At 47.4% G+C, this 12,386-nt stretch overlaps 1 protein-coding gene and 1 long non-coding RNA gene across 2 annotated transcripts in view; one reads left to right on the forward strand and one right to left on the reverse strand.

The window, feature by feature from the left end:
* LOC135268657 (uncharacterized) overlaps nucleotides 1-12,386 on the reverse strand; it is a 244,723-nt gene that overhangs the window by 152,687 nt on the left and 79,650 nt on the right. The window lies entirely within an intron of this gene.
* Nucleotides 1-12,386, forward strand: part of LIPC (lipase C, hepatic type) — a 173,034-nt gene that overhangs the window by 23,720 nt on the left and 136,928 nt on the right. Inside the window, exon 3 of the mRNA XM_064361346.1 lies at nucleotides 2,484-2,611. Coding sequence (XP_064217416.1) covers nucleotides 2,524-2,611 — 88 coding nt within the window. The 5' untranslated portion in view covers nucleotides 2,484-2,523. The remainder of the gene's footprint in view (nucleotides 1-2,483; nucleotides 2,612-12,386) is intronic.

The raw sequence follows: 12,386 nt of genomic DNA on the forward strand, positions 1-12,386 counted from the left end.
AGAGGAATTTCGGGTGGTGCAAGTAATGGAATTACAGGAGCTAGAAACAACGTTGAAGGCCTCTTCCTATGTAGAAAGCGGTAAGAAAGTATACTCTGCAGAAATTTGGGGGGTGGGCGGGGGCACAGGGTTGGTATTTCAGAGGCACTTAGATTCACTGGGGTATTTTGATGAGTTCATGGCCAGAATAAAATGGGGAGTGGGGGTGATTACTGGCAGTACCCAGAGGGGAAGAGATGAGGGTGGGCCCAGGACAGAGGAGCCTGAGGTGGGTAGCCAGCTGGTTTTACGTGCCAGCTTTACAGGAAAAAAAGTGGAACTTTCAGATCCTGCTTAACTGTGCAGGAGCCAGCCAGGTATTCAGGGCAGAAGCCCTTGCTCAGAAACTGTGTATCTGTCAAGCGTGGTGGCTCACGCCTGTAATCCCAGCACTTTGGGAGGCTGAAGCAGGTAGATCACAAGGTCAGGAGTTAGACACCAGCCTGGCCAACATGATAAAATCCCATCTCTACTTAAAATACAAAAATTAGCTAGGCATGCTAGCCCACGATTATAGTCCCAGCTACTAGGAAAGCTGAGGTGTGACAATCACTTGAACCTGGGAGGCGGAGGTTGCAGTGAGCTGAGATCGCATTACTGCACTCCAGCCTTGGCAACAGAGTAAGACTCGGTCTTAACAACAGCAACAAAAAAAAAAAGCAATCGTTTATCTGACAGGATGGTGTGGAAGCTGCAGGACTTGGGAGGAAGGTGCAGTCACAGGCCAGAACACAGGCTTTGGGCTGGGTCAAGCTCGTCCAAGTCTGCTCATCACTACAGAAGGCCCTTTCAATGAGGCTTGTCCAGGCAATAATTACCATGTTATCTCATTTTGCCCACTTAACACTGCCACTTGGATAGCTAAAAGCCATCTCACAACCCCACCTGGCCAACGTGGAATCTCTAATCTTCCCGCACCAAACCTGCTTCACTCACAGCTTTCCCTTCTCAGCTGACAATAACCCCATTCGTCTACTTGCTCAAGACAAAAACCTCGAAGTCATCCTCAACTCTTCTCTTTCTCCCACATCACACATCTCAGCAGTCCGAAAATCCTGTTGACTCTACCTTCCAAATATATCCAGCACCCATCCAATACTCACCAGTTGCCCTATTTCCACGCTGGGCCAAGCCACCATCACCTGTCACTGGGTCACTGTAACAGATCTCTCCACTTGCACCTGGCTCACTTGCAAACCAAAGTGATCTTTTAAAACTCTAACACAAATCATATCACCCTTCTGCTCGAGTGGCTCCCCGTGTATTATCGTATAAAAGTCAAAGTCCTTATAATGTCTCCCCATTCACTGGTCTCCTCACTGTTCCTGGAGCACACCAGGCATACTCCTACCTCAGGGCCTTTGCACTGACTGCCCGAAACTCTCCTCCTCTGAACTTCCACAGGGGCAACTCCCTCACTTCCTTCAAACCTTGGCTCAAAGTTTAACTTCCCAATGCAATTCACTCTAACCACACTGCTTAAAATCCCTACCTTCTCCCCAACCTGCTTAACCCTGCTTTTCCTGTGGTTCTCATTACAGTCCACCAGTCTACATAAAATTCTTCTTTATTATGCCTATTATCCATTATCCAACTCCTCCCACCTCCACTGGCACAGAAGGACTTGTACATCCCACATGCCTAGAACAGGGCCTGGCACATAGTAGGTGTGCCAAAATACGTAAATGTTGAACAAATGAAGAAAGCTAAAATAAAACTAGAGGCCCGAAAACATCACGAAAGCCGTCAACAGTCGACTGTTCCCTACCTGACTTTGCTGGGTGGTCTTACTCCTCAGTCCTCTACACGGCTGGAACATGAATGAACACAGAGGGGAAGAGGTGTGTCTACTCTGGGATCACCCTTCAGTGGGGCACTTGGCAAGGGCATCTGTGCTTCTCCGTCAGCTCCTTTTAACACGGAGTGAAGGATTTTCTGCCCCTTTCAGCTGTAGAAACGTTGCCCCACCACATTTTGACCACAAGCATCACCAATTTCACTGAACCTAACAGAAATTTGGCCCCTCCGGGGGCTCTCCGCATAGTAGGGCCCTTTCCGTCTTCTTTGGGCTTAGTCTGCAATTTGAAAAGCCACTCTCCTGAGCGTGCATCACCCCTTGCAGCGCCGTCATGGGGAGGCTTAGGCAGCCACGTGGAAGCCACCTACCCCTGAACTTTGGCAGAATTTCCAAATACAACACAGTAGCTTTAAATTGATTAATCTGGAACTCTGACCTTGGCCCCAGAAGGTAAGAATACATACCAAGGTATTTATTCTCAAAATGTGTTAGGATAAGCAGCACTTCGCTAAATCAACCTTTTTAAAATAAATATAAGTAGATTTGTGGTTGGGGGGCAGTAGATAGCATGTTGAGAGGTTAATTATTAATGGGCAGTCTCCCCTAACAAACGATCTAATAGGCATTCTGATCTCTTTGGCTTCAGAAATTAGCCAGAAAGCCTGGACCCTGGGTGAAACGGAGAAATGGACACAAGTCGCCTGAGTGTCACCATTCTCTTGGTTTTATCCATCTTTATCCAATCAAATGCCCGTGGACAAAGCCTGAAACCAGGTAAGAGCCTGACTTTTCTCCATAGATGGCCATGGATTTTTCTTTTCAAAATGTGTGTCACAAAGAATCCAGGGTTTTCTGACTGTATGAGACAGAGCTTGCTTCAGAGCACGTTCTATACGTGACTTCACAGGTTCACAGGGACACATAGCCGTTTGTAAACAGAAATGAAATTTCAGAAAATCATCCTGGGATTAAAAGTCTTCTAAGAGTGCCTGCAGCTAGCTGTAAAGTCTCTTGCATATCTGATATGGAAACAGTCATACTAAAAGTTATTCCGTGGAGAATGATCTGAAAGCGATTCCGATCTTCCTGAGAGTTAATGTGGCATCTAATTTGCAACCAGGGAGCCAGGCTTGCAATGAAATGCTCTGTCGTTTTGGGGTTGTCTAATTGCCTGGCTCTCTCAGAAGAGAGGGGAATTTGTAAGAGTTCCATTTCCGGTCAGGTCTGAAGTAGAGCTATCATTGCACAATTTCTGGACTTTGCTTTTTGGCCAGTGTTTTCGTCTGAGGCTGAAGAATCCAACAGCAGTCCCGCCTGTTTTGTTTGTGAATTCATAAACGAGATTGGTGGCCAAAGACAGATCAAATGCCTGATCAGGCAGGGAGAGTGAAGCCCAGCTTCCAGGCTAACCAGTGGACCAATAAATGACGGATCAGTTAATTGAACAATTTGGCCAATCCGGACAGGTGTTAGGGACTTCGTTTTCGTACTGGTCACTGGTCAGGAGCTAGTAACGCAAAGGTAGATTTTTCTCTTCTCTAAGACTAAGTTTGGAGAGAGCTCTGAAAACTTTGAGAATAAGAAATTTACCAACAGGGGATGTACCTAAAAATTTCAGAAACTTTTTCCCCCTTTAAGACAAAGGGCTGTTCCTTTATATTTGACTATTATTTTTACATCCGAGATCAGCTAATAATTGAGTAGCATTAATTATTACCACTCACGAAGTATTTTCTGTGCCAAGCACTATATTAATTATTTTTGATACATCATGTCATTTATAAGGCCACATCCAAAAATGACCCTTAGTTATTATTATTATTATTATTATTTTTTTTTTTTTTTGAGACGGAGTTTCGCTCTTGTTACCCAGGCTGGAGTGCAATGGCGCGATCTCGGCTCACCGCAACCTCTGCCTCAGGGGCTCAAGCCATTCTCCTGCCTCAGCCTCCCGAGTAGCTGGGATTACAGGCATGCGCCACCATGCCCAGCTAATTTTTTGTATTTTTAGTAGAGGCGGGGTTTCACCATGTTGACCAGGATGGTCTCGATCTCTTGACCTTGTGATCCACCCGCCTTGGCCTCCCAAAGTGCTGGGATTACAGGCGTGAGCCACCACGCCCGGCCCACATAATAATTTAGAGCCATACAGGTAAAATTGCTGGAAATCTTTATTCCCTTGGTTCATAGTGATTTTGCTAAAGGGCCTTTCCTGCCTTTTGGCCAAGAATGTTGTGTTTATTTGTTTACTTTTTTTTAAGTTTATATCATATATCTAGAAAAGGGCCAAATCATAAATCCTCAATAAATCCTCGCAAACTGAACCAGTCCCCAAAGCCTTCCTTGTGTGCCCTTTGAACCTTAACATATATGATTTTGCCTTTGGGGAGATTTTTTGTTAAGAGAAACACATCAGTTGCTCTCTTGCGCCTGGCTTCTTTCATTCGACCTGACGTTTGTGAAAGTCAACCGCGGAGTTTCATGGAGTTGAGGTTCATTCATTCTCACTGCTGTAGCATTTTGGGTGTAGCTTATCCATTCTACTTGTCGATTGGCCCAGACAGTTTTTGCAGCGTGGGAATTGGAAGCACGCCATGCTGAGGTCGAGGTTGAAGGGAGGGACGGCCTCCCCCAGGCTTCTGGGTATTGTCCAGATTTTCCTTGACCAAGCTCATTGTCCTGGTCAGCCTGCTTCTTTCCCCGGGGCCTAGTTTGCACAACTGCTGAGGGAAATGGCCGCTATTAGCAAGAGGGTTCCTCGGGAAAGAGGATCAGAGTCAGGAGGCCTCTTGTTCTCTTGGAAGCAGAATCTCTTGGCAGAATTCTTCCGCAGTGAGTGAGCCTAATCTGTTGCATGTGGCTGGTGTGATGTCTTTCTGGGGAAACCGCAGGAAAGCCGGTGTCCTGTGGGTGAGCCCTTGTCAGGTGAGTTTCGACACCAGTGGCTCTCAACAGGGGCAATTTTGCCCCCCAGGGGACACGTGGCAATGTCTGAAGCCATTTGTGGTTGTAAAGACCCGGGAGAGAGGCTTTCCTGCCAGCATCTAGCGGGTAGAGGCCAGGGATGCCGCTGAACAGCCTACAATGCATAGGACAGCCTGCACAAAACCAAATTATCCAGCCCAAAAGGTTATGAGTGCAGAGGCTGAGAAACCATCACCTATGCCGCACTGCGACTCATCCCGCACCAGGAAGAACTCCCTCCAGGACCCTTCCTCGTTAGCCCCTCCTCCCAGCCTCCTTCTTTTGAGCATTTATTATTAATGACATCTGACTAATGGAGTCACTAATGTACTGAGCACCCAGCATGTGCCAGGCACTCCACGGACATTTTACCTCGTCCTCACCATATGGTTGAGTAAGCTGGCAGTTAAGTGCCTCACCGGCGGGCGCATGACTGGTCAAGGCAGAGCAGGGAGAGGTTCCTGTAGACTCAATCTTTCTTCTGAGGCCGCAACGCTCTCTGTCAAGCCCACATCCAGTGATCTGACAGCCAGAGAGGTTTCTAGAAAAACATTCTGCTCAGTTCCTCTCCCAGAGAGACAGATTCAGACAGTTGTTCCTGCCGTCAGCACTAACGGGGACTGGACAGAGTGAGCTGCTTGAAGCCCCCATGGCAAGTCACGCTTACGCCCAGCCCCCACTGCCTGAGACCCAGGTCCCCCAACCGGTATTATCATCAGAGCCAATACGGCTCCAAAGAGCAGCTGCTGCTCGCAGACCCTGACAAGCCCCACCTTCCACTGGGCCCTCTATCAACAGGCGCCTTCTCCCTTCCCTCCACCCTAGCCTCAGCTTCCAAATCCTAGGAGCAGTGGAAAGCTACCTGTTCAGTCAGTCCCTCGTGAATGTCACAAGCATCTGTGAGCATCTGCCATACGTAAGGCAGTGCCTGAGGACAACTCACACTCTCTGTTCCCAGGACACTTTTACTCTTAAAAATCATTGAGGAGGTCAGGCGTAGTGGCTCACGCTTGTAATCCAGCACTTTGGGAGGCTGAGGCGGGTAGATCACAAGGTCAGGAGTTCAAGACCAGCCTATCCAATATGGTGAAACCCCATTTCTACTAAAAAATACAAAAATTAGCCAGGTATGGTGGCGCATACCTATAGTCCCAGATGCTCAGGAAGCTGAAGCAGGAGAATCACTTGAACCCGGGAGGCAGAGGTTATGGTGAGCCAAGATCACGCCATTGCACTCCAGCCTGGGCAACAAGACTGAAACTCCGTCTCAAAAATAATAATAATAATCACTGAGGACCGCAGTGTTCATTCTGTGAGATAGCAATGTGTATGACATTAGAAATTAAAACTGAGAAAGCTTTACAATCTGTTAATGCTTTCTAAAACAATAAACCCTTCCATGTTCACACATATAATCTAATTTTATGAAAAATAATTTGTATTTTCCAAGTAATTTTTAAATGAGGCAGAAGAGTGACACTGTTTTACAAAGAAATGTTGCAAATTTCTCTAATATCTGGCTTCACAAAAGATGGCTGGGTTCCCTTACCTCTTTCTGTATCCAGTCTGTTGTGATGTGTTGCTTTGTTTGAAATGTATGAAGAAAATCTGGCCTCCCACAGAGGAAAAGGGAGGACATTCTAAGGCGATCTCGCTGGGGCCCTGGCCTGCGAACTGCCGCCCTTGTGCTGTGGGCCCTGGACAACAGGCGGCTGCACGGCTGTCCCCGTCTTGCAGGAATTTACGGTCAAATGGGGCAGGAGTGGGGCAGTGGGGGGAAGTAAGGGGCCATGGGACGGGCTGAAGGGAGGATGTGCCGGCCATAAAAGAGCAACTGCCCACAAAGAATGTAAATACAATAATATAACCAAAAGCTGATCTCCCTGTCATTGTCACAATTCTAAAGAACGTCAGCCAGGCACGGTGGCTCACGCCTGTAATACCAGCACTTTGAGAGATCAAGGCAGGTGGATCACCTGAGGTCAGGAGTTTGAGACCAGCCTGGCCAACATGGTGAAACCCCATCTTTACTTAAAATACAAAACATTAACTGGGCATGGTGGTGGGTACCTGCAATCCCAGCTACTTGGGAAGCTGAGGCAGGAGAATTGCTTGAACCCAGAAGGCGGAGCAGAGGATCATTAAAATGATCCATTCTCTGTGTCAAACACAATACATGAGGTATACCACTGAGTCACATATGTAAATGTTATCAACTAGAACATGGCGTGTAATGAGCATCACGAGAGAGGAGTAAGTACAGATTCAGAGTTTACTTCCAAGTGGAGGGAAGACTTCTGGGAGGAGGCAGCATTTGAGTACGGTCTCGAAGGGTGGTATCCAGACAGAAGAGAAGGAGGCCTTAGCAGAGGTACACAGCTCATAAAGTACGTGTGCTTTTCAAGCCCAAATACCTTCCAAAAAATAGACCATCTAGGAAGAAAAAGAAAAAAAAACACCCATACAACGGTGATGATAGCAACACAAGCTGGAAACAATTCGAATGCCCAAGCACAAACCGTGGTAGTCACGGACTCCAGCTATTGCCAAGTCCAACTCCAAACAGGCTTTGTTTTGAATATCTATTACTAAAAGTCACAGAACTTTTGGGGGCAATAATGATGAAGTCCAGAAACAGAAGTTTATTGCTGGCCCCTAGGCACTCACCGTTTAACCTAGCGCAGAGGATGGGTTTCAGAGAGTCCTCCCACCTCCTGATATGGTGCCCAAGGCTATGTGTATGTGCATTTTGAGTGGGGGGCAGAGGTCATAACTTTCGGCAAATTATCAAAGGGACCTGTGACCTCTGAAAAAGTTCAGTAATTGTAGCTTTGAAAAACAAGTATAAGAGAATTGTATATGCAGGTCAGGCCAGGTGCAGTGGCTCATGCTTATAATCCCAGCACTTTTGGAGGCCGAGGTTGGTGGATCACGAGGTCAAGAGTTCAAGGCCAGCCTGGCCAAGATGATGAAACCCTGTCTCTACTAAAAATACAAATATTATTAGCTGGGCATGATGACAGGCACCTGTAATCCCAGCTACTTGGGAGGCTGAGGCAGGAAAATCCTTTGAACCTGGAGGGGGGCGGAGGTTGCAGTGACCTGACATCCACGCCACTGTACTCCAGCCTGGGTGACAGAGTGAGACTCTGTCTTGAAAGAAAGATAGAAAGAGAGGAAGGGAGGAAAGAAGGAAGCAAGGGAAGAAGGAAAGGAATTATATATGCAATAAGGTAGGGAGAAAAAAACAGGACTAAAGAATCTACACATTGAATCATAATTTTAAAAAAAAACTGTGGACACATGCTGCATATTGCTAGAGATTCTAAGTATATTTCAAGATATATAAAGGGGTTTAAGGTTTTGAAGGACTTTAAGTACTTAAATGTACAAGAAAAATAAAATTAAAATGGCCCTGATCAGCTACAGTTAGACTGCTCATCCCAAGACGACCCCTGGGAAAGGAATCTTCCACTGTCCCTTCCCACCTGCCACCTCCACCCAACCTTGCAGGTTCAGCCACACTCAAAACCACTACCCCAGCAGTGTCTGTCAGATTTCTGAGAAGCCTCCACAATTATACGGAACGTCATCCATGACTAATATTTGAGGGAGAATCCAGAGATGAAACTCATTCTCCCAGGAGTGCACAAAGTCCTGGGATCAGCAGAGGGCCAGCCCACAGCACGCCAGGGAAAGGCTCTCTTTCTTTCCTCTGCAGGAGGCCCTCCCTCATCCAGGGCCAGCCTTCCTAGCCCTACAGCTGAGCGGGTGTGTGGTCCTGCTGAACGGCTCACCCTGGAGAGGCCAGAGGAGAGCAGCCCGTCCTCCACTTTGCTTGCCTCTCACAGGGACTCAGGACTGGAACCCATATTCTTTCATTCTGAGCCGCAGAGAGAAACTGCAGGGCTGCCGGTTGAAGGCATAGGGTCTGTAAGCTGACCTGAAAACATGAATCACCTAACAAGTGCACAGCCAAAAACCAAGTGAATCTAGTGCCTGGCTTCCCACTTCGGCCTCTCCCCGCCCTCCTCTCCACTCCAGCTGCCACGGTGCTGCGGGCACACTGGGTCCTCACAGGCAGCACAGCAGGGAGAGAGGCAGAGAGAGGCCGGGCCCGAGACAGGGTGGAACAGTCCCCATTTCATCATCGCAGGAGTGTCACCACCCTGGCCTCAACATGGGTGTCCCTGACAGCCACGGGCTCCACATAGAACAGAGGCCATAGCAGTTCTCACAGCCAGGAAGGTGCTAAGCACTGGTCCCCAGGAGGGTGACCTGTTTCGAGTGGGGCGCTCTCATCCGGGAATTGGGGTTCAGCCCACCAAAGAAATGGGCTGACTAGGAGCCCAAAGTACCTCCGAATTTCTGCCCAGAAGGCTGGACTTCAGCCCCAAGGTGTTAACTAGAAGAAGGGGGCCAAGCCTGGTCTGTCCTGCAGCGGGTGGTGGAGCTGTGGTAAGAAAGGCAGTCCGGGCTCACATTCGGGCATCCACGTGGGGCGAGAAGACCAAGTTCAGTCACTCCAGCCCTGGAGGAGTCAGGGAGCCCGCCTGGCTGCTCCACTGAAGGTGCAATTTCAAAACATGGCCACAAGGCAGCGCAGTGACATCTCAGCTGCTTCGGGGTTTCAGGAGAGGGTTTCCAGCTTGGGAGAACTGAGTTTCTGGATGACTGGAAGATGGGGCAGTTAGCTAACCTTCCTTTCCCTCCCCACTTAGGGCTCTATTTCCAGAAGCATCCCTCGTTTCCATTTTTCCCCAGTGGGGCTTGGCTAGGGGTGGGGAGGCATGGGGAAAAAGTGAAGATAATCAAATGCATGGAATGCAAGAGGCCTCTTTGTCTACAGCATTTTCTCCTCCACGCGTGCAGGTTCACATTCAGGGCTTGGTGAGGTCAGTTCTGACAGGGCTCTCCAGTGGAGCGGCAGTGGCCCTTAAAAACAGTTCTTAGGGGCCGGGCGCGGTGGCTGACACCTGCAGTCCCAGCAGTTTGGGAGGCCGAGGCGGGCAGATCACAAGATCGAGAACATCCTGGCCAACACGGTGAAACCCCGTCTCTACTAAAAATACAAAAATTAGCTCGGCGTGGTGGCACGTGCCTGTAATCGCAGCTACTCGGGAGGCTGAAGCAGGCGAATCGCTTGAACCTGGGAGGCGGAAGTTGCAGTGAGCCCAGATGGCACCACTGCACTCCAGCCTGGGCAACAGAATGAGACTCTGTCTCAAAAAATACATATATATATAGTTCTTAGGAAGATGTGTAGGTGGCAACACTGAGTAGCGCTTATGTTCCAACATGAGGAACAGGCCTCATTGTGTGTGTCCTGTGATTGCAACTGTGTGAAAATACGTGTGTTTGAGAAAAAGTGCTGGAAGAAAATGCATGAAAATGTTTATACGTGGAGTTTCTATCTAAACTTTTGTCTCTCCCACTCTTTATGTCATGTTATTGTATGGATATGGTATACGATTTACACGATCAGAAAATAAATTTATTACAAAATGATACAATAAAGGGGTTTGACTAGATCAGTGGCTCTGGAACCGTCCTGGGCATTGGAAGCGCCTGAAGAGCTTGTTAAAATAAGTTTCTGGGCCCTAACTACAGAGCTGCTAATTCAGTGAGCCTCGGATATTTGTATTTATCACCAGTTCCCAAATGATACTGCTGGTGTGCGGACCACAGAGGACCACTAGAAAAAACAAAGCCAAGACTTGAATGTAGGCCACTGACTTCCAGGCTAGGGTGCTCCCTACAGGAACAAGAAGAGGCTACAGGGCGAAGCTCACTTCCTTTCTGACTCTCCTGGGTTGAGGGGGTGAGAATTAACATGTACTGCTCCCAGATACTGATCTCTTCCCTAGTAGCTACAACCCAAATAATACTAAAAACCACAAGACATTCATGAAAATGTATTCATCCAAAATAAAATATCTACATGCTAACAAGAAAGCAGTCCTTGAAATGAAGAAAAATTCCCAAGCTACACATTACTTATAACTGGTGGAAAAATAATCACTGTAAAAGCTAATTAACCATCCACCCTGAGCAGCTCCTTGGCAGGCCTGAAAATATGATCAAGAAAATTATTTTCCTATGAGTAGGGCATGACCAAAGCTGGGCAGAGCTACGGGTTCTCTGTTGACTAGGAATGCCCTTTCCATGACTGCTAAAAACTTTCCAGTGACAAATGTTCCAGCTTCCTTGTCCCAAGAGAAACCCAAGTGGTAAGAAAACAAACTGCTTTAAGTCTAAAGTCTAAAAACATAACAAGATCCACAGCAGCTGTTTCCTGTGTACCAGGAAAGTATATCCCCGAGGGTACAGAACTGAAAAAGGACCTCCCCCTATGCCAGGGTCTCTAGTCCCTTACGGGGTGGGGAAAGGGAGGTCGGAAGTTGAAAGACGGGCATAATTTCAACACAATGCAATACATTTGTAAATAACATTATGTACAAAACATTACTAGAGCCCTGGGGCAGAGGTGATTAGCTGAGACGCCTTTATAGAGGAGGTGATGTCTGAGTTGAACCTTGACTTTTCCTTCAAGAAGTAGAAGGACATTGTACACAGAGGAAAAAAGCATGAACCAGCCTTGCTTGACTTGGAGGCTGGAAAAGGGAGAATGAAGTTGGGAATTCTTGAGACTTTGGGGAGGCCCGGGATGGGGTGCATAAAAAGAAGTGGCCAGAGGGAAGGACCAAAAAGGCCAGCCTCAGAAGTTTTGTCCTGATCCTGGAGGCAGGGCAGACCACTGATGAGGCTGGTATTTTTAAAAGGCTGCCTTTCCCAGATAGGTTGATAGCCTTATCTCTCAGCCTGGCTAAAAGCCTGGCCACTCCCTGATAGAAAGCGAGGTTCCCAGCAGGGAAGGGAAGGGGTTGGGCCCAGCAGGGACCAGTTTTACAAGCTCACTGGGCTCCGCACCCACAAACACTCAGCTTTTCCTCCAAGGCAGGTCTCAACCTTGGGCAAGTCCCTTCTAAATTTTCCTGTTAATTGCTACACTTAACATTAAATCATGGGAAAGATTAACACCCATGAAACTGAAGCAGGAACACATAACAGAAGCTTAATAGGAATCTTCCATCATTAAAAATGTCTTATTCTACATCTGAAAAGAGAACCATTTGGAAATTCCACATCACACTCACTTACGGACTACAGCAATTTCAACTTTAAAAATTCATTCCCACCTGCATTATATCGCTTGATTCTTACAATAGGCCTGTAAAGAATATTGGGTAGGAATTCTGACTCCCATTTTAGAGATGTGAACATTCACCATCCTCAGACCATGGGGAACACAGCTGACATCAATTGCAAGTTAGTTTCTGTGGCTTACTGCAGCAAGCCAGAGCTCACTCCCCACACATGGGCTCGTGCTGGATGAGTCTAAGGAAGGGTGGGAAGGCAAGGGGAATTCTGGATTGGATTCTGTTAAAAAGGAGGGCAATTCAATGATCAGGCATCGCAATAATTTAACAGTTAACTAAGTATCACTGATTATGATTTAATGTAATCAATAAATGATCTAGCAAATGAGAAAATAAAAACAGGGCTGAGCTGGCGTTGATACAGG

The sequence above is a fragment of the Aotus nancymaae genome, unplaced genomic scaffold (assembly GCF_030222135.1).
Source record: "Aotus nancymaae isolate 86718 unplaced genomic scaffold, 86718_ANA_hifiasm-v0.15.2.pri h1tg000041l, whole genome shotgun sequence".
NCBI classification, from domain to species: Eukaryota; Metazoa; Chordata; class Mammalia; order Primates; family Aotidae; genus Aotus; species Aotus nancymaae.